The sequence below is a fragment of the Monopterus albus genome, unplaced genomic scaffold (assembly GCF_001952655.1).
Source record: "Monopterus albus unplaced genomic scaffold, M_albus_1.0 scaffold20.1, whole genome shotgun sequence".
Lineage (NCBI taxonomy): Eukaryota > Metazoa > Chordata > Actinopteri > Synbranchiformes > Synbranchidae > Monopterus > Monopterus albus.
Genome location: NW_018127900.1, coordinates 286017 through 305456, shown reverse-complemented (window position 1 = coordinate 305456; position 19440 = coordinate 286017). Strand labels below are relative to the sequence as shown.

At 39.4% G+C, this 19440-nt stretch overlaps 1 protein-coding gene across 1 annotated transcript in view; it reads left to right on the top strand.

The window, feature by feature from the left end:
- The window catches only part of pde4d (phosphodiesterase 4D, cAMP-specific), a 153586-nt gene that overhangs the window by 2460 nt on the left and 131686 nt on the right, over nucleotides 1-19440 (top strand). The window contains exon 2 of the mRNA XM_020593700.1: nucleotides 8966-9024. Coding sequence (XP_020449356.1) covers nucleotides 8980-9024 — 45 coding nt within the window. The 5' untranslated portion in view covers nucleotides 8966-8979. The remainder of the gene's footprint in view (nucleotides 1-8965; nucleotides 9025-19440) is intronic.

The following is a 19440-nucleotide window of genomic DNA, read 5'->3' as shown; positions in this document are numbered from 1 at the left end:
TAGTTGATTGATTTTTTTTAAAAGTCTGTGTACTTTACACTAGGTGTGTGCATTCACATGGATAAAATTTGTCCTGTTAAAATATTGTTGAAGAGCAAAGGTGTTGGTCTAAAGCAGCAGCAACATTTATACAAGCTGAATTACTCTGCCACATGAGAAATCACGTCAGGCCTTGAGCGAAATGATTCTGATGGGCTTAGACACAACCTCAAGTGTTTTCTTTTGTGTGTGTGGGTGGGGGCTGACCTCTTATAGTAAGACTGTACTGTGAGATTCACAACACAGGAATGCATTTGAAAGTATATCAAACCTTGGCCTTGACTATTCCATGAAGGCATGGCAAGCATTAAATTCAAGTTCAATAAATGTAGCTAATAAAATAAAGGCTTTTCCTCCTCATGCTTGAAACCTAAACAAACAGTCCACAACATAAATGCATCTGTTTTGCTATGTTTACCACACCCCATGTTAACATATAGAAAGGGACTGGTGAGGCATCCATCCATTATCTATACCATTTATTCCTTAATGGGGTCACAGGGGGCTGGAGCTAAACCCAGCTGACACTGGGCGAGAGGCAGGGTACACCCTGGACAGGTGACCAGTTTATAACAGGGACTGGTGAGGCATCTAGCAAGCTTATGTATATAGCACATTGTGTTTGACAAAGGCAATTCAAAATGCTTAACACAATGCACACAATCGGGTAAAACATTAAAATGCATATATGGATAAAACATTAGAATGCAAATAAGATAAACAACAATTACATGACAGTACAAGTAGCAACATACATGAGTGCATGTAGCTTTGGCAAACTGTGGATTCTCACTGTTCTCAAAACTTGTATCCCTTTACTTCATTCCTCCCAAGACTAACCTCAGAGTAATTTACACCAAACGTCGGCATACTGTCTTCCAGAAGACTTGAAACATTAGTGTCTATACAGGTAGCTAAACAGCATAATGAAGTCAATTGGTCACTGGGTAATGGATAAATAAAAGATAAAACAGAAGTAGATATAGTGCAATATTGGCTGGAATTAAGAAACAAAAGCAGCAGAAAAAAAGAACAGTCTTTAGCTTAGTTTTAAAAGTGGCTACAGTTGGGCCAGCCATTCTCTAGGCATTAGATGGGAAGAAACCACTAGGACAGGGCTTGTCGTGACTTCGACATTAAGTGCTGTGTTCACTCAGTCATCAGAGTCCATACTGAATCATATTTGATGGGAGAGACACAGGCTGTGATTCGGTTCATCACCATATGCCTGCTGTTTTCTGCTGGGTTGTACGGACAGGAGTGACTCATCCTCAGCTCTGCAGGGCCACCCACTGCCTTGGGTCAGAGATGCCATTACGCTGCAGCAGTCCATATGTGTGAGGGAAATGACATATACCTCTTGCTTACACACCGTGTAAGCAAGATGGATTAAAGAGAGAGAGAGAGAGAGGCACCCTAAATAGTTATGACTTTATACCAGTAGAGCTATCACTGATGGGCATAATTCCAGATCTGTAAACAATTGTCACTGTGGCTCTTGTTCTGTAGCATTATTTAATCATAGAGGAGAACAGGAAAGGTAACAGGAGTGAGTGGTGTGAGATGTACAGTGGCTCTATGGGAACCTCTACTGGCAGTTCAATGTAAAGCTGCTTTTGTAGTATGCATTAAGTTTAACTGGGGGACAGTTTTTAATGTAGTATTTTCCTGTTGTTGATTTGCCGAATGTTTATCTACTTTGTACTGTTTGTGCACAACATACTTATGCAGCTTAAAGCTGATGATGAATATGACACTGTAGTAATCCACTGCAGGCTTTTCTTTTCATAGTCCTTTCTTTGGTTTTACTGGTCCATGGAGAGTTACAAACCGGTACTGGGACAAAGGCTGCCTTAGTGATCGGTCAGCAAAAACGAGAGACAGAATTCAGTACTACAAGCCACAGACAAATGCTTTAAGCCTCTAAAAGGGCTTTTAAAACATATTATACTAACACAAGTTATTTATTCTTAGTTGATAAACTACAGTTTATGTCCAAGGCTAGTTTAATTGCAGTAGAATCAAAAAGTATTTTGGTGTAATCAGCCAATTTACAGTCAGATTATTTTGGTTTGATAGTGAAGTATATCAGTGTGACAATATACTGAGCTGATACTGACCTTCCTTCAAAGCCACGTCAATTGATTTTTTTTTTTTTTTAACACAGTAGTGGCATCGGTATGTATTCAACATAAGTGAGAATGGTATATATACTGAAAGACCTTAAAATCAACATAGTTACTGATAACACACTTGGAAACAGACATTAAGTCATGAACATGATACTTTAAAAGGATCCTTGAGTTACTTGGTATTATATTTCCATTAAGCTGAAGGGCTTGTGAGAGGCGGGTAAAGAGAGAAAAAAAAAAAAAGTCTGAATCTGAGATATCTTCACAGTTAGTTCCTGGTGGAGGTTGCACTCCAAAAATGCCAGATCATGCACTTAATTTTGATGATGTCCTTCATTAGACTCCCCCGTTTGATACTTGAAGCTTTTTTCAAGAGCTACAGACAATATTATCCAACCAATAATTAGTATTTCCCATGAAAAATAAAATGAATTTCACGTATAAAATGCCATAAGTGAAATGACCCTTTTGACTGGAGCAATTTAATGAGGTTGTGATTGAGTAGAGTGGTAATAAGAGCTCAAGGGACTTCACTATCCTGAGATTTCTTTCTAGTACCTGAAGAGGTGGTAATTGGTGAAAAAGAGGCATTTCACAGTAGGTTAGCAGGTGTTTTATTCCTAAATTCCACTGAAGGAAAAAATAAAAAGGCACCAATTTCCCCTAGGTAGCCTCACCACATGTTAACCTGGGTGCTGTAAAGGGCATCTCTGTTAGTGGAGACAGAATGCTTTTCTATGTTGCAGCACACATCATGTTGATGTCGGCACCACACTTTTACATGAGGGAGAAGGCTTGTGTTAAATTGAATGTATAACATGCAGTCAAAAGCAGCTCAGTCATATATTAAAAGGTTTTGTTTCTTTTATCTCATAAGCTTCCCCATTAATTCCCCCCCAGTCTTCAGTGAGAGCTGATTAAGGACTGAGTTGCAGGAGCCCCTTGATGATTTTTGAAATTTATAGAAAGATAATTGATCAAACTGTCTGAAGAACCTGGAATATAAATAAATTCAGTAGAGCTTCACTGTTGATGCACAGTTGAGCATCTGTTTTCAAAACACTCCTACGTCTGATGACCCCAATTTCACAGCACAAAAAGCAAACAATAAAATATGACTCGTATTTGCATCTGCCAGACAATTAATGGAATTTATGCCAATTATTTTCAAGGAGCTTGAGGAGTGAGACCTAATTTACATTTCAAGTAAATGTTGTAGTTTATTTTTATTTTTTTATTCCTGGTCCACATGCTGTGAAATTGTTTTATGCTGCTACAAACAGCTCATCACTCTCAATATAGTGCTACAGGAATGAATGGATAGGCGACTGAGCTGTCGTGCCAGATATGGCTTTATATCAGCCATTTTCAATTTGCCCACAGTTGAGAGTGAACTGGAGCTCCTACGGGCACTGTATATGATGAAGTGTATAGTGTAGAATAAGGATCGTTGTAGTATGTGTCAAGTAATAGCACACATCTATCATTTACAGGTTGTGTTTCAAGGGCGTGTGTGTGCACATGAGTGTGATTATATTACACGAGGAGTAATACAATCACAGATACCATCAATCCACTGGTTTGATGGTATCTGATTTATGTGGCGCATGGGCTTAAGGATTTCTGCGGCAGCCTCAGTGTAAAGGTTAGGACAAAGTCAGGCTTCTGATAATCTGATCCTCTGGTAGTGCCTTCCACATAAGACAATAGTCCACATAAAGTTGAGAGTCGTCTTTTCTATTTTTGCTGTCATGTCTAGGAAGCACAGCACCACTTGGAGGAGCCACTGCTATGCTTCGCTTCAGTCAGTAGGTGGGCAGACTGCTGAGAACCAAGACTCCATTTCTGTTCACTTACTCCACACTACAAGTGCCCATTTTACTTCAGGTATAGTTCATATTAGAGTTGACCAAAATACTAGATTGCTAAATCAATAGGCTAGTACTGTGCACTGCTATCTTCAGATAAGCGAATGAACTCCGTGAGATGGAAAAATCCTCTTCTGTCAATGGCTGAAAAGCTGATGGATGGTACATGGGGAGCTTTTATGATTACCCAACAAGTGTCTCAGCCTATTTGCTGTGAAAACACTGCGATGCAGCATATAATGGGCTGTAATTTATTTTAATTTGAAGAGTCTAAGATGGAGCTTAGCAACAGCTTTGACTGATTTGTTTACTGATTGCTTTGTTTTTAGTATTTACCATCTAAGCTTGCATATTAATGTCACTGATGCATCATGTTTCATTGGCTTCTCTCCAAAATATTAGCTTGACAAATTGAACAAAAAGTGCACTTAATTAATACAGCTCTGCCTACAGAGAGAATAAAAGTGATTGGCTATTTGAACAAAGCCTCAGTGCCTGCTCATCCTAGCTGACTGAATGACTACAATAAAAGGCTGAGATACTTTTGAGTGATTATTCAATAAGCAGCTGCGGGAGCTCGACACGAGAAAAGAGACGTCTCACACAGCTGCTGAAATTTGGAGCATATTAGACAGCCGTGACCTTCTACTGCTGTGTGAGGACAAGCCATAGCTCAGCTCATTTTTGCTCACTCGCCTAATGTGATCACACAGGATAAACTGCCATCTCTCTCCTAAAGATGTCAGGAAGCTAATTGAAAAAGCCAACAGAGGATGTATCAAAGGGACAGGGAAAGAAATCACATCTGCTGAGGGGGGAGTTTTCCATGTCTCGATCTTTCTGGTCAGGCATCTGTAGGTCTAGTCCTTGAGCCCAGACAGAAATCGACACCTTATGTTGCAGGGTGGGCATGACCTTCTACACTGATACGTGATGTACATCTGCAAGACGAAAAAGGACAAGAGTTGTTTGTTTTTACTGCTAAAACACTGGTGTTGCTGACCAGCAGGTCTTGCAAGCATCAATAAAAGAAAAGTAAATTGTCCCTGAAATGATGCTGAGTTTGAAGGAGAGGGGTGTCATGTAACTGGTTATTTGGTTTAAAATGTATTTGTGTGTGGTTGTGAGCGCTCACATGCATCAGTGGTTTTTACAGCTGAGATCAGATCACTCTGGTGGTGAAGACTCAGTAAGCCTGAGCAGTTTTTGCTGTTTTATTTGAGAATTTGCATGACAACGTCATCCTCTTAGTGCAGATTGTAGGAGCATGTATGACAAGGTGAACAATAATAACTGGCAGAGTATGTTATGTAGACATCTATTTCTCCATCTCTGTACTTTTGTGTCTGAGCCATGTCTCCTGCTGATTCAGTTTTTGCTAAATTAGCCTCGTGCTTTCAAGGCCAAAATCACATCGTTATGGAGAATTGTCATATTTGGGCTTTAGGCCCACCCTGAAGAAGAGACGGAAAGAAAGAGAGTTGTTAGTTTAGCTATTTTAACAGCTCCTTCTTTTTAATTCATGTCCCGATAGACCTTTAGCTGACTTGGGGCTACCTGGAGTAATTTGCACAGCTGAGCATGACACTGAAGTAATATAATGGGAACATGACGTGCAGTAAGACGGAAGAAGCTCTTGAAAAATATTAACTGCATCACCACATTTAGAAAAATGTGTATCAGCCTGTCTGTTAATTAGTTTTTCTTCCAGCATTGTCAGCATGTGCCAAGTGCTACATACAAACAGAGAAGAGCAGCACTGACTGATAAATAGCTGCTATTTCCAAACTGCAGTCCAGACAAATTTGCAATAAATGATTTGGCTTTCCAGACAGGCACTGACACAACAGAAGTGCAACTGTGTGGGACATGTCAAGTACAACATAACTATTGGTGTTTAGAAGTCATTCTAATTATAAAAAGTGACATAATGCTGCCTTCAGCAATATGCCATGTGCTGCTGCTTCATACTGCAGCAACAAGGTTCTGGGTTTGAGCTCCAGCTGACCCAGGGCCTTTCTGTGCAGAGTTTGCATGTTCTCCCTGTGCCTGCAGGGGTTCTCTCTGGGTACTCTGCATCCTCCCACAATCCAAAGACATGCAGTTTAGATTGATTGGTGACTACAAAATTGCCCGTAGGAGTGTGTGTGTGTGTGTGTGTGTGTGTGTGTGTGTGTGGTTGTATGTCTCTGTGTGTCAGCCCCGTGATAGACCGGTGACCTGTCCGGAGTGTACCCCGCCTCACCCAATGTCAACTGGAATTGGGCTCGGCCCCTTGAGACCCTCTTCAGGTTAAGTTGTATAGATAATGGATGGAAGAGCAGTAGTATTATAACACTTAATCACTGCAGACGAATAGTAAAAGTGAGATGGCAAGGAATTTACATATTTTTGCCCTGGTGAATTTTTTATTTTTTTTTTTAATGAAATTTTGGTAGCTGTTTTCAGGCAAATCGGTTATCATTCCAGGGCCTGTAACTGTAGGCAAGCATGATGGTTACTAGTAGTTAACACTTGTAGAAGTTGCTGAAAAAGAGCATAGGTCAAGGCTGTGCTTTGTCCTGCAGTTGTTTTGTGGTGTGTGTGTGAATTATCTACTTTGTGTGTCTTATGCCATAAAACCTTTTATAGATTACACTATCCCATATTACACCCCGTGGTCGTTTACTTAGAGGAGGAACAAATCTACATTTCACATGGTCTTGACTATTTGCTGTAACACCAAGTCTAAATGTCACTGCTCTCACCAGCTCAAATTAACCAAACTAAAAGTGTAGATAGTGACATATACTGTAGTCTGCTACTCTAAGTGTGCTAAGAAATTCAAATAAGCATGCAGACATTTATTGTACAAACGTATCTGAGGATATATATTACTGTATGCACATGCTTTGTGCAGTACAAAATATTTTTCCCAAAGGCAACATCACATAGAGCTCATGAACTGTGGCATGATCAATTCCTCCTCTCTTTAGAGCCCAATCGATGGACGCTGTCCGGCCAGCTCTGTCTGTTTTTCTGTTTGTGGTAAATACCTGTCACCATGGGCCTGAGCTAAAGAACCAGAGTGGAGAATAATGTCTGACCCGTTTGAGTGATCTCTTATTCAAAGTCCATCCAGTGTTGCTGATAAGTCCTGGTAGAGAGGAGCAGGGTGGATTTAATGTTGCTTCTAAGCTTGTGGACCATGAAAATGAAGACTTGTATAGCAAATGCAAGTGACATGCAGGCATATTTGTTGTTTTGCAGACAATAGGTTGATTTTTAAAAAAGAAATCATTGTTTGCCTAGGTACCACTAATGTGGAACATGGAGAACCATAAATAAAGCCGCTGTTGTAGGGAACATCTGTTATTCAGGCACTACACATGTATTTTCACACAAAACTTGAACAAATTATTCAGAGGAGACAGAGTTGTTTTAAAAATTATGATTTCTGAATTGTCTGCTTACTTTCTTGATTTTTCTTTCAGGTTGATAACAAGTGAACCTAGATGTGACTGGAATGCTAAACTATAAATTGACTTGATCCTTCAATCAAACCACACCAGAATTTGATTATTTACTTCTTTGAAGTTCTACAGGATTTTCCGCATGTGTCACGACACTTCATAGCCTGTGAACAGTTATGGACAGTTCACTACAGTTGGTTTTGGCTAAGTGCTCATGTGTGTGCCTGGTATTCTTTACATAGTGGGGACTGAAACCTGTTTACACACTCACATTCTCTTTATTGGCTTTGGTTTTGTTGCCTTTCTTTTTATTGTCGTGACAAAACACAAAGATGTCAAGGGCAGCATTACATTGGTGTAAAGGAACAGACTTTTGGTGCCTTTTACAATGGGCCACAATGGACATGCACTCTCAGTATTTGCAATCCATTTTCCCCGGTATTTTGCATATGATTATGTTTCAATTTAAGGGGAATAAGTCAGTTTTTCCATTTGGTGCATTTCATTAGCAGTTGCAGTCCAGTTGTCCTTCGTTGGGGGCTTGGCTGCACCCATTTAGATATGATAACTTTCCTTCTAGCAGCCAGAAGATTTGATATATGTATTTATCCTGTGGCTTGAGACTGTACAGTATTTTGCCCAGGTATACTGTTACAAAAGAGCAAATGATTTGTATTCATTATGTCTTTAGTTACTGCCAATATACTAGCAGTAAAGGGCAAGCTCAGAAAATATGGAAATGGACAGCCATTTTTCTCCACACTGTCTCCAACATTCATCCTGTTCCTGAATTCCCCTTTGGGTCACATTCTGGGGACTTGGCAGGGCTCACTGAACTTTGTGGTGACAACTTGGTTTAAGGTTAGGGTAAAGTCTATGGGAAAGCAAGTGGTGGTTATGGTAGAAAAGTAAAGAAATGAACACAAGTCAATGTAAAAATCCCCATGAGGAATGAAAGCGCGTGTGTGTGTGAGAGAGAGAGAGAGAGTGGGTGTAGGGTTGGGGTTATTAGGCCACATAAACAGAGTAGGGTTGTGTAACTGGCTGATAATTCACTGACCTTTTATCTTTTACACTCTAATGCGTTCTAATGGGCCAGTGGATCCCAGCATGGATCCTTTTAACCAACACACACATGCACAAGTGTTGTCTAGGAGATCAAAGCTTTCATATTCTGAAAGCACATTATAAACTTACCTCAGGCTTTACTGGAAAATTATCAACAACACATTTCAGAAACTCCATGCACTGCCTATAAATTCTTCACAAAATTGTACAATTTGTGTAAGTGTTTCTTTTACAGTAATTTTATTAACATTTTACCTGAAGTATCCCAGAGCTACTTTTTCTTTTTTGTAAACAAATTAAACTTTTTTTACTTGACCAGTTTGGGAGTTAGCTGGGATGGGCTGCCTCTTCACAGTTGATTTTCTTCTGTTCTTCAATCCTGTGACTAAGCCCTGCCTGTTTTCAGGGGTGGCACGCACCATGCAAAAGAATGACGGGTCCGGGGACAACAGCCAGCGGGACAGTGTAAGTGAGAACCGGCTTTGTTTTCATTTTCATCCCTTTATCTCATATCTTTAAGTAACACTACATCTTGATAGTCAGTTTTTTTTTTCTGCTTATAGCAAAGCCATTCCTTTGTCTTCTGTGCTGTTATACTGTATTATATTGTGTGTGTATATACAGTAGTTATGTACAGTTTGGGAGATTTATGCAAGTATATGTCTTTTGATGTTGATTCAGATTGTTTTCTGACATCTCTATTTTCCATGAACAAGCCAGCTGTAACACAATTAATTACAGATCCATTTTATTATTTCTGAGGAGAGTGGACATAGAGAAAGGTATTTTTGTTTAAATGATTAGTCAGTTATCAAAATAGTTGCTATTTATTTTTGTCAACTGATAAATCTCAGCTTTACATGATGCAATAAATCCTAACTTGCTGTACATCTTAGGGCTTTGCCATGGTTGCGCCTCAGTGAGAAATGCTTATCGAGCATATATGACATCCAATCCCTTGAATTATTTTGTCTATTTATATGCTCTCATTATGGTGTCCAGTGTTATATTTTCATGTCATTGCGTTCAGTATCGCCATCATCACTCATCCCACACAACAGCTACACTACCATTAACATCTAACCGACTGCATCTGGGATCTCACGTAATGTTGTTTGCAAGCTGTCCATCACTTACCACTATCCATCTGGATTTAACAGGCAGATTCCTGGAAAACCTCACAAATAACTAGAGAGGTTAGCTAGAGCTGCTGTGTTCAGAGATGGAGCCTGGATAAAGTAGCAGCAGGCACTGTCAGACCTATCCTCCTGTGCATGAATATGATATTCAGTCATGCTCTACAGCTGCTGACCTTGGGTTGAAGTTCAAACGTATGGCCAGTGTGTGTCTTTCAAATGAGATGTCATGACAGATGGACATTGCCCTTGAAAAGACTTTTGTGGGAATTTCAACAAAAATGTAAATGACAAATTTAAATATCGAAAAAACTAAGTTCACCACATTAATCACATTTGAATCGTAGGTAAGAATGAATCAAAACAGCCTCGATGCTGTGGGTCCCACACATTTCCACTCTGTCTTGGTGTAAACAGAAACTACACTGTCATCTATTCCATCAAATGCACTGTGCTTTAACTCCATGGGGTGTAAATGTACTGTTTTAGTATTATGTTAACAGTTTACATTGTAAACTGTACCATCAACTTTCAGGATACCTGAGCTCACGCCGATGCTCATGAATTCTTTGTATCTCTTACTGGGAAACGCTAAGGCCAGAGGTCACCAATAAAAGAAATAGCCAAAGACATGGTTGCCTGCAAGTTAGGTCTCCCAGACTGGTGCATAATTTTAGATTCTAACAAAAATCAGGCGCTGGCCCAGTATTAAAATGAGCTGCCTAATTATAAATGATATAAAAAATGAAAAGTAACAGACAAATTATCTTTAAATGGGATAAAACCAATACTAATGGAGCAAAAACTGACTGATGATTCACATTTTGTGCCTATGAGGAGGCAGTGAATTTATAAATTAGATTATTGTAAATTACTCAAAATATGTCTTGGGTAAAAATGACTCAAATTATTTTTCTCTTTATCTTAGTTAGTGCTAAAAGACTCACAAGTCAGTACTGCCAATGAATTTGCTTTGAAAATGTAACTAAGATATGAGACTTGAAACCAAGTAGCAGTAATAGGTTCTGGAGAGGTGAGCAATGGATCATGTGAGACGTGCCTGTGATTAATGTCTTCATCAATTAAGACGGAGCAAAGAGCAGGGCAAGGGTGCTAAGAAAAGAGACAAGTGTTGCAGAAGAAATTGGTGGGACATCAAGAGAGAGGACAGGTAATTAGAGAGAAGAGAGGAGAGCAGGGGGGTTGAGGTTAAGACAAGAAGTGAATATGAAAAACAAACTGAGAGCAGCTGAGATGCTCTCTCATCATCCTGAGGGGCATATTGAGGTAGAGTGGGGACACAGGCTCTCAGGGGCTGTCCAATCAGGCAGCGCCATTGATGAATAGTCATGAGCCACCTTATCAGCATCACCATGGTTACACAAATGTGACTGTGGCTTTGTGAATGTGATGAGGGAATAGAAATGGGCCAAACACGGCACCGTCTCTTTCCCGCACACATCATGATCACCAATTAGAGCTCAGCGGGGGAGCATACAGGCCTTGTGTTTGGACCTCTCTGGCCTCAAGGATAGGAAGAGAGGATTCTGACTGAAGTAAACGGTAATAGGGACATGGTGAAGATGATGGTCATCAATTGAATGCATGGGAAAAGTGCAAAGAAGGAGGAGGAGGATTTGGATTTGGGTTGAATTATTTGAAGACATACAGCACAATCACATTAATCATTAAAGCCAGCTGGCACACATCACATACAGGTGAGGGTTGGCAGGACGGGGAAGGGGATGACAAGAAATTAAATGAAAAGAGCTGGGAAATTAGATTGAATAGGATCAGAAGAGCTGAACATTATAAGAGAAGCAGAAAAGTGACCAGAGGCCTCAAGCCAGCTGCAGGATATAAAAACAAACAAAAAAAAATGGGCACGCCATAATGGAATAAAGAGGTGGGACAAATGTAATAATTTATATAATTCCCTGTCCTCACTGGCAGACGTCTCATAAAAAGCATCAACACTCATTCCGTTTTGTGAGATGATCAATTCCAAAAACCCACTCCCCTGACTCTTAGACTCGAACTAAGAATGAGTTTCCTCTGCTCACAGTTAATGTCTGCAGTTTTCTGCCTGGATTCGTTTGTTCGCATTTGTGCTATAGACCTACAGGAGGATGTTGTAAAAAAAACAAAAAAAGAAAAAACACACAAACTATTAAATACATATCAGTGAAACTCTGCTGCACTGGGTGTCATTTCTTCATAGCAAAACACAAGACCTGCATAACTTCAAACAGCCATAACTTTTGGTCACATCTGAAGAATTTTTAATCTATGGAGGTTTTACCCACAGCCTAGAAAACAGTTTTATATTCTCATGAATATATGCACCAGACCAGCAACTTTTCATTCAAGGTACTGTGTGCCATGTTTCAGTCCGGAATCCAGGTTTTCCTTAATACATCTGTTTTGTTGACAGTCCATTAGCTCCTTGCACTTTCAGGAGATCTCGCGCATGCACAGCTGTCATACTACTACAGATACTGCTAAAGGTTCTGGCTGTTTTGGAGCCTTTTGGGGCAACATTTTTGACAACTATGCAGATCTTGTGTTTTGTAATGAAGAAATGTCTCTCAGTGCAGTGCAGTGCAGTGTTTCACTGATGCTTTTAATCGACTTTGAACGACCGTGGATGTCTATGGCACAAATAAATGACCTAATCATTGTTGGTTCTAGTCTCTGTATGGAGGTTGTTGAAAATGCTATTACTAAAAAAGAAAAAAGCAATAACAATAATGCAAAGCACTATGTTTTAACTCGGCCTATGAAGGAAGTGATCGTTTTTTTTCTTTATCCACCTTCCACAAATTGTGCATTTAAATGAACATTTTACTGCATCATACACAGTACAGGTCATTGTTAAGTTAAACCTGATAATAGCAGTCGTCTTATCACTGATTTGCCAGGTCAAGTGCAAACAATGTTAATTGTTTTTGTGCCACTGCTTATCTACCTGCTTATTTATTTATTAGAGAATGGAGCAATGTACTGCATAGTGAAACCTATAATTAGCAGGCAAATCCTTGCAATGGGGACCCACTCAGGCACTCATGTAAATTATGCGTTCTTCTCTTCAAGCCTGCCACATCTCGACTAAGACAAATTTGTTTTATCTATCTGGTCCCCACATACTTGTTAGGGTCTGCCAGCCTGTTCTATTGTCTTCGTGGATCCTGCTCTTAAAGTCAGCCATGTGCACATTCATCCTTGCACATAAGCAGGCTTGATATTTATTTATTTATTTTCCCATACCTTCTGTAAGAAAACATTACCACTTGCTCACCGTTCTCATTTCACAGCCTGCTGACTGTGTTTAAAGTGTGATTAATATCACATAAAGTGTTTGGCAGCATGCTCAGCATGGCTGTGGGGTTGATGCATGAAGAGAGGTGTGTGAACTCTGCCTGGAAAGGTTGACAGGGAGGATTCACGTAGTGACGAGTCTGCTATCCGGTTGGTGTCAAAAGTTTACCCAGATTGAAATCATGAATGCAGTATGATGAAGAAAAAGCAGAAAGTGTGTTTCAAGTCTTAAATAACTTGAACCTATGAAGTCCTATCAGTTATCTAGCCTTTCCCTTTGCATCTGCTGCAAAAGGTTTTGCCTTCCCAAGTAGGTTTGGGATACTTCCAGGGTGTTTCATTTTGTTCTTGTTCTTGTTCTACATTATAGTCTGAAGCTGAAGAACACTAAAGATGTTGTCCCCGCCAAACATTTCCTCTCCTTCCTCAGGCTACTAGAGGGGGTCTGTTGGAAACAAATTGACTTACCTCCCTCACCTGTAGTATGACACTTCAGTATCTTGCTGTTACTTTGTCATCTGTCCTGACATTTTTGTCACACTTAATCTTTTCTCACATCTCTTTTTTTCCCCTCAGATTTGCTGCTGAAGTAAATAGGAAGCAAGAGAATAGTGACAATATAGTGCCTGTGTGTTTATTTTGACTTTACAAGCTACTTTATCCTGCTATCAAGCTGCAGATTTTGGACCCCCTTTGCAACAGTGTTCGAAGCATAATAAAAAAGTAGTTTAATGCAAGGTGAAATTGTGGGTGCCAAAACAAGAGACACAAATTTTTAGCAGTAGAGACATAGCAGTGGCATGGGGGTGTTTTCTATCTTGCACAATTAAGAAATAGAACAGAAAGACTGTTTGAATTTGCCATTACTGCCACATCTTGTGCAGGTGCAAACACTGTTTCACAGAGAAAATACAGTATGTGATGAAACTCAGCTTTTGTAATGATTGGTGGAGAAGCAAGACCTTTAGAGAACAAAGAAATGTCTAAACAATGTACTGCTACATTCAGTTATTACTTTTTTGCTGCAAGAAAAACAAAACAATCATTGACGTGTCACCTCACCGTGCTGTCTTCCTTTCTCTCTGCAATACTTTAAATCCACAGAAATCCTAAGACGTTATAAGTAAAGGACACCATGAATCATAATATTAACCTATTCTTCAGAATTTTTCATAATGTGGATCCAAGTCAGAAAGTGGAATGAAACAGCAAATCATTCCAATCTCAACCCACCACCCCTCTTTTATTCATCTTACATCATGATACATGTGAAATCTCCAGGGAAGCTGAGAGCACTTTGTGCTGTATGACATGAACTGAGTTCATTTTTATTAGCCCGTGGGATACTGTGCTTTGCAGTTGCACAAACCACTACGTAACTGCTACGTAAAAACACACCCTGATTGTAAATACCAGCAACTCACCATGGAGTCACAGATAAACCTGTGTTGTTGCAGCAACACTTTTCGACAGCATGTGCCAAACAAGCCCGTGACTTTTGGAGGCATTCGCACTGCAGAGTAACATGAGCCACAGAGATCAGATTTGCCTAAATAAATCAAGTTGCATATAGTGTACATTCTCTTCAGAGCTAATGCTATTCAGACAGAAGATGGTGAGGAGACAGAAAAGGAAGATATCAATAATATGAGCCTGCAGATAAAACTGCCTTCTTTCTGCTTTGCTTTGAATGTAAAGTTGGCTTCCATAAAACCAAGAACTGCCTATATACTGGCAGAAAACTTGGAATGCTATATTATTTTGTCAATCAGGTGATATACTACATCTCCTCCTGTGGAATTTTTTTTAATTCATCTCTGCTCTTGTTCCCTCCCTCTCCTCCTCAGTTTGTCTAACATCTTTCAAAGTCACTTCTTTCAATGCTCTCAGGCTTTACCCAGAATCCGTTAAAGATTCATTCTGTGATAAAAACCAGTTGCTAAATTCAGAGATGAATGGCCCTGATGAGAAAAGATTGTAAATACTTAGTATAGTGCAAATTGTCCATTAGCAAGCAGTGATGGTGAATTCCCATATTTTGATCTAACCCTTAAAGCAGTTCATGATCATATTTGTTTTGTTGTTAGTAGCTTATAGCAAAACCCCTCTACTGAGTGTCATTCTGTTGTGTTGGTGTGGTCCTGTGATCTGATTCAAGACTAATACACCTGTCAACAAAGATCCCAATTCAGTCCTGCTAGTGTTGTAATGTAAATGCACATTAATGCAGTATATAGTGCTGTTAATAATGTCATCAGAAGCTGATGAAAGTGATAACAATGACACCCTTTTTTTCCAGAGAGGAGTTAAGGGAAGGCCTCGCAACTTGCCTCAGGTAATGCTCCTACCCTCTGAGCAGATGGTGTATGATAAGCTGCTGAAAGATGCATCAAGAAAGAGAGCTCAGCACATGTACTGCATCCTGATGACTCTGAGCCATCATTCTTCTGTGAAATTAATAAGAGTACAAAAAAGACAAATACCTGGCAAAGCTGAGGTCTTGTCCAGATGCGGTTTCCACTGTGAACTCATACAAAAATGGAAAGACCAAGCAACATCCAGCCAATATTTGATGACATCCTAATGTCTCAAAAGGGCAACAGAAAAATGGTTCTAATGAAAAATTGACTTTATGAAAAAGAGATGGTTTCTTGTTTGCTAAGTGGTCTAATTGATGTGATGTAATTCATAAATCATGCATGAGGGTGGGAGTAACTTTCAGACCTATAATAGCTGATCCTCATGTGATACAGTTTGATCTCTTGTGATGTAGCTTGAAAATGAATATGAATGGTAAACGGAGATGCCTAATGTTTAATGTGCAGTGAAAAAGAGTCCAGATAGTTTTTGTTTTAATCACAAATTCAGTAGAAAAAGATGAGAAGAGGACTGAATTAGAATGAAGGGAATGTGGTAAAATGAAATAAGATGTGGCCGCTTCTTTGTCCTTACAAGAATAAATGAGATTTGCATGTGGAAAAATACCTGAATGGAGCCAATACTGAACTACATGGATATCTTTAAAAAATAAAAAGTCCTCACATCAGCAGTCTTCATCAAAAGCTACAGCCCCCAGCAGAAAAGGTGAATTATTCATTGTCAAATAAATTCCAAATCACATACTTTTTTTTCCATTTCCATAATAAAAGCACAAATCAAAGTGGAGTGTGCGCTGTGTTTTCTAAGGTCTTGTGTGTTGGTTGGCCCCAGCTGATGCCTATTTTCAGTTGCATATGCTGCCATGATCAAAGTATCTGCACAATGTTTAATCAAACATTTCCACCTGCATTATGTTCTACCTTTGTCCTCGAAGTAACTGTTTCATCAGACTTTCTCTCAGAACCATGCAAACATATGTAAGCTTAGTCAGAACAGGACCCATTTTGCATTGATTTTTTTTTTTTTTTACTCAAACACCAAAACTAAATTAAATGCCCACTGAAACTAGATTTTTCCTAAGTGAACGAAGTAGTTGTTCACTATGGCATAATAAAGATTTTAACTACTGTATGTCTTAAGGCTGGTTTATAGACCTTGTGTCACACTTGGTCTGTGCCATAAACAATAATACCTCTCTGAAGAAATACTGCTTAGATATGGAATGTGTAGCTAATCTGCCATCAGCAAATAATTGCCTGAACCTGCTTACACCTAGATTTGACCACTTTGCCATTCATCAGCCTGGACTTCTGGGTAGCTAGTTTGCTTTACTAAATTGAGCAATGACTGTGTTATCAAAACTTTGCAACTGGACTAGACACAACCAAGCCCGTCAAGCTTTGGATTTCTTCATGTGTAAGAAAGATACTTGGCAGCCAAACAGTTTGGATGGTCATATCTTTTTCATCACTTTTCCAAAACCAAAAATACAACAAAGAGAGATACAATAAATATTTATAATATGTGGATTAAGCAGTGTGTTTATCTGTTCTAGTAAGGTGGAAGCATTAACACGCTGGACTCACTAGCCTCCTTCCTATAACTGCATTATTTTCATTAGGGAGCATGCCATTAGCTCAAACCATTAACTACTTGAGTGCACTGGGGTTGGGTAGGGCTGCTACAATATCATAAAGCTAACATTAGTAGCATATAATGTATGCACTTTGTATAAAATGTAAACTGTGGCCTGCCCTGTCAACGACAATTGGATCTGACCACCAATGGATTGATACATGAAATACACGGGGAGGACAGAACAGTGACAGCAGACCAATTAATCTTTCACTGATCCTGCTTATCATAAAGAGCCACTTCAGGCATCTGGAGAGATGGCACAAGTGAAAATCAAGGCCTGTGTGTATAGTCTGCAGTGGAAATACACACACACACACACACACACACACACATATGCTTGGATGTCATAACCTGTGAAGCCTCAGCAGTCTATTGTGTCCTCGTATCTCCCAGTCATGGTCTTTGACATGACAAAAATTATTTTCACATGCCTTCCCATATTTCCTTGTCTTTTTGAAATCAGTCTGGTATTTAAATGTTATTCTTGTATTGCAGTTTACTTCCTCAGATATCAAATACAGATGTAGCAAAAACCTCACGCAAAGGACAGAAATTAATTTAATTCTGAAATCTTTAATTTCAACAATTTCTTCAAAGGACAGTGTTAATTAGTTTTAAAGTTCAGGATAAAGGTGAACACTCTTTGCTGTTTGTGAATATTCTAGTCTTTTCACTTTGGTGTGAAATGATGATAAATGTTTGATCTTTCTGCTTTATCTTCAGCCTGCTGAAAAGTTAGGGTTAATCATGTCCCCCTCCCCCACTTCCCTTTGTTAGGCCACCATCTATGGCAATGAGTGTAATAAAGGTAATTATATAGAAGTGAAAGGCTCAGTGGCTTCCTGGATGAGGATTGGCATCTTGATGGATGCAGGGGTGGATGGGTATGGGGGGTTGGTGTGACGATGGAGGGTGAAGCAGAACAGTCGTAACAAAGAAGGAGAGGGAGACAAACACACACTACACACACAAGTCAATGCTGTGTGAGGTCCTTGAGGTCCAATAGAAACACAAAACGCTATAGTGCTAACTGCCAGGATAATCCATTTGTTTGCACTTGTAGGTGAATAGGTGTTGTTATCCAGCAGGCTGCCCCTGGCCTCCACCACTGAGCACCTCTGTTTGGTACAACAAATCACCGTATGCAGACCTGCAGCACACGAAATAGGACCAAATAATAAACACAGAGAATTAATCTCAGCTTGCTATTGTTACTAGATTAATATAAGTAAGGTTAAATTACCCACTAGGCAACACACCTACTGCCTTAGGGCCTCGGATCCCAAGAGCCCACTAAAGCTCCAGATCCAGTGCATGTCAAATGGTTTTTGCAATTTGATTAATTACAAATTTTGTTAGGGAATTGGTACCAAAGTATATAATCGGCTAACAAAAGTCCTGCAATATTAGTTAAATTTGTGGCGTTGATGAAACCCCATGTCACTGTTGAGTACTGAGTAAAATTATCTTAATTTATAATATGCTTACACAACACTGATTCCTAATAAAGTTGAGTTTAATGACATACCCAAAATGCCAAACAACCAACAGCAAACAGGGACCGTGACCTTTACAGGCTATGGTCTTTAGGCAAATCACGCCTTTTACCTGTACTATCTGCATTTAAGATTCTGTGCTGTGTGTTGAAAAGAGAAGCCCTGGTTATACTCACTGAGAAGGTATATCATGTAGGGTTATCACCTGTAAAAGAACCCTATTAAATGTAAATGTTAATGGTTGGCCCTTACTTAATGAGAAAGCCTTGTTATTCATGCAGAACAAATGAAAATTTCTTGTTTGCGGAAAGATTAATGGCACAGAATCTGCCTCAATTTATCATGCAGTCTCACCCGTTCACTCCATACATGTGCACTTGTGTATTCAAGTGTGTCTTGAATCAGAGATAGTCTTGTAACCACTTAATACGCAAATAACTGATTACCTCTGTGTGGTCCCTGAGGACAGTGAAGCTAAGAAGCAACACAGAACTGAACTTCTTCTATCCAGTTCTGTCCAGCAGAGTCTCAGATGCATTGTGTGTTTGGTAAAAGGAAAAAATAACTTCCTGTGCTGGAGGTCGACATAAAGGAAGCAAAACAGCAATTACCATATTAAAACTAGTCATTTGCATTTAGTAAAAAGCTTGGTCTTTCTCAAAAGCAAACTGAAATGAATTTCCAGATGGAGAAATTCAGAAAATGTTTGCCTATTTATGATGTTTGACCTTTTAAAAGAGCTTGTACTGAAACAATCCTGTTTTTAAAAGAGAGGGTCTGCTCTGTCGTTACCGCAGCAGAATCTACTTTTCTGATAACCACTTAACGGTACATTGACCACCTGATGTGTTTCTTCCAGGTTAACTTGCTGCTGTAGAATGGGTTTCTCCCTTCTCACACCGGTCTCAGCTCGG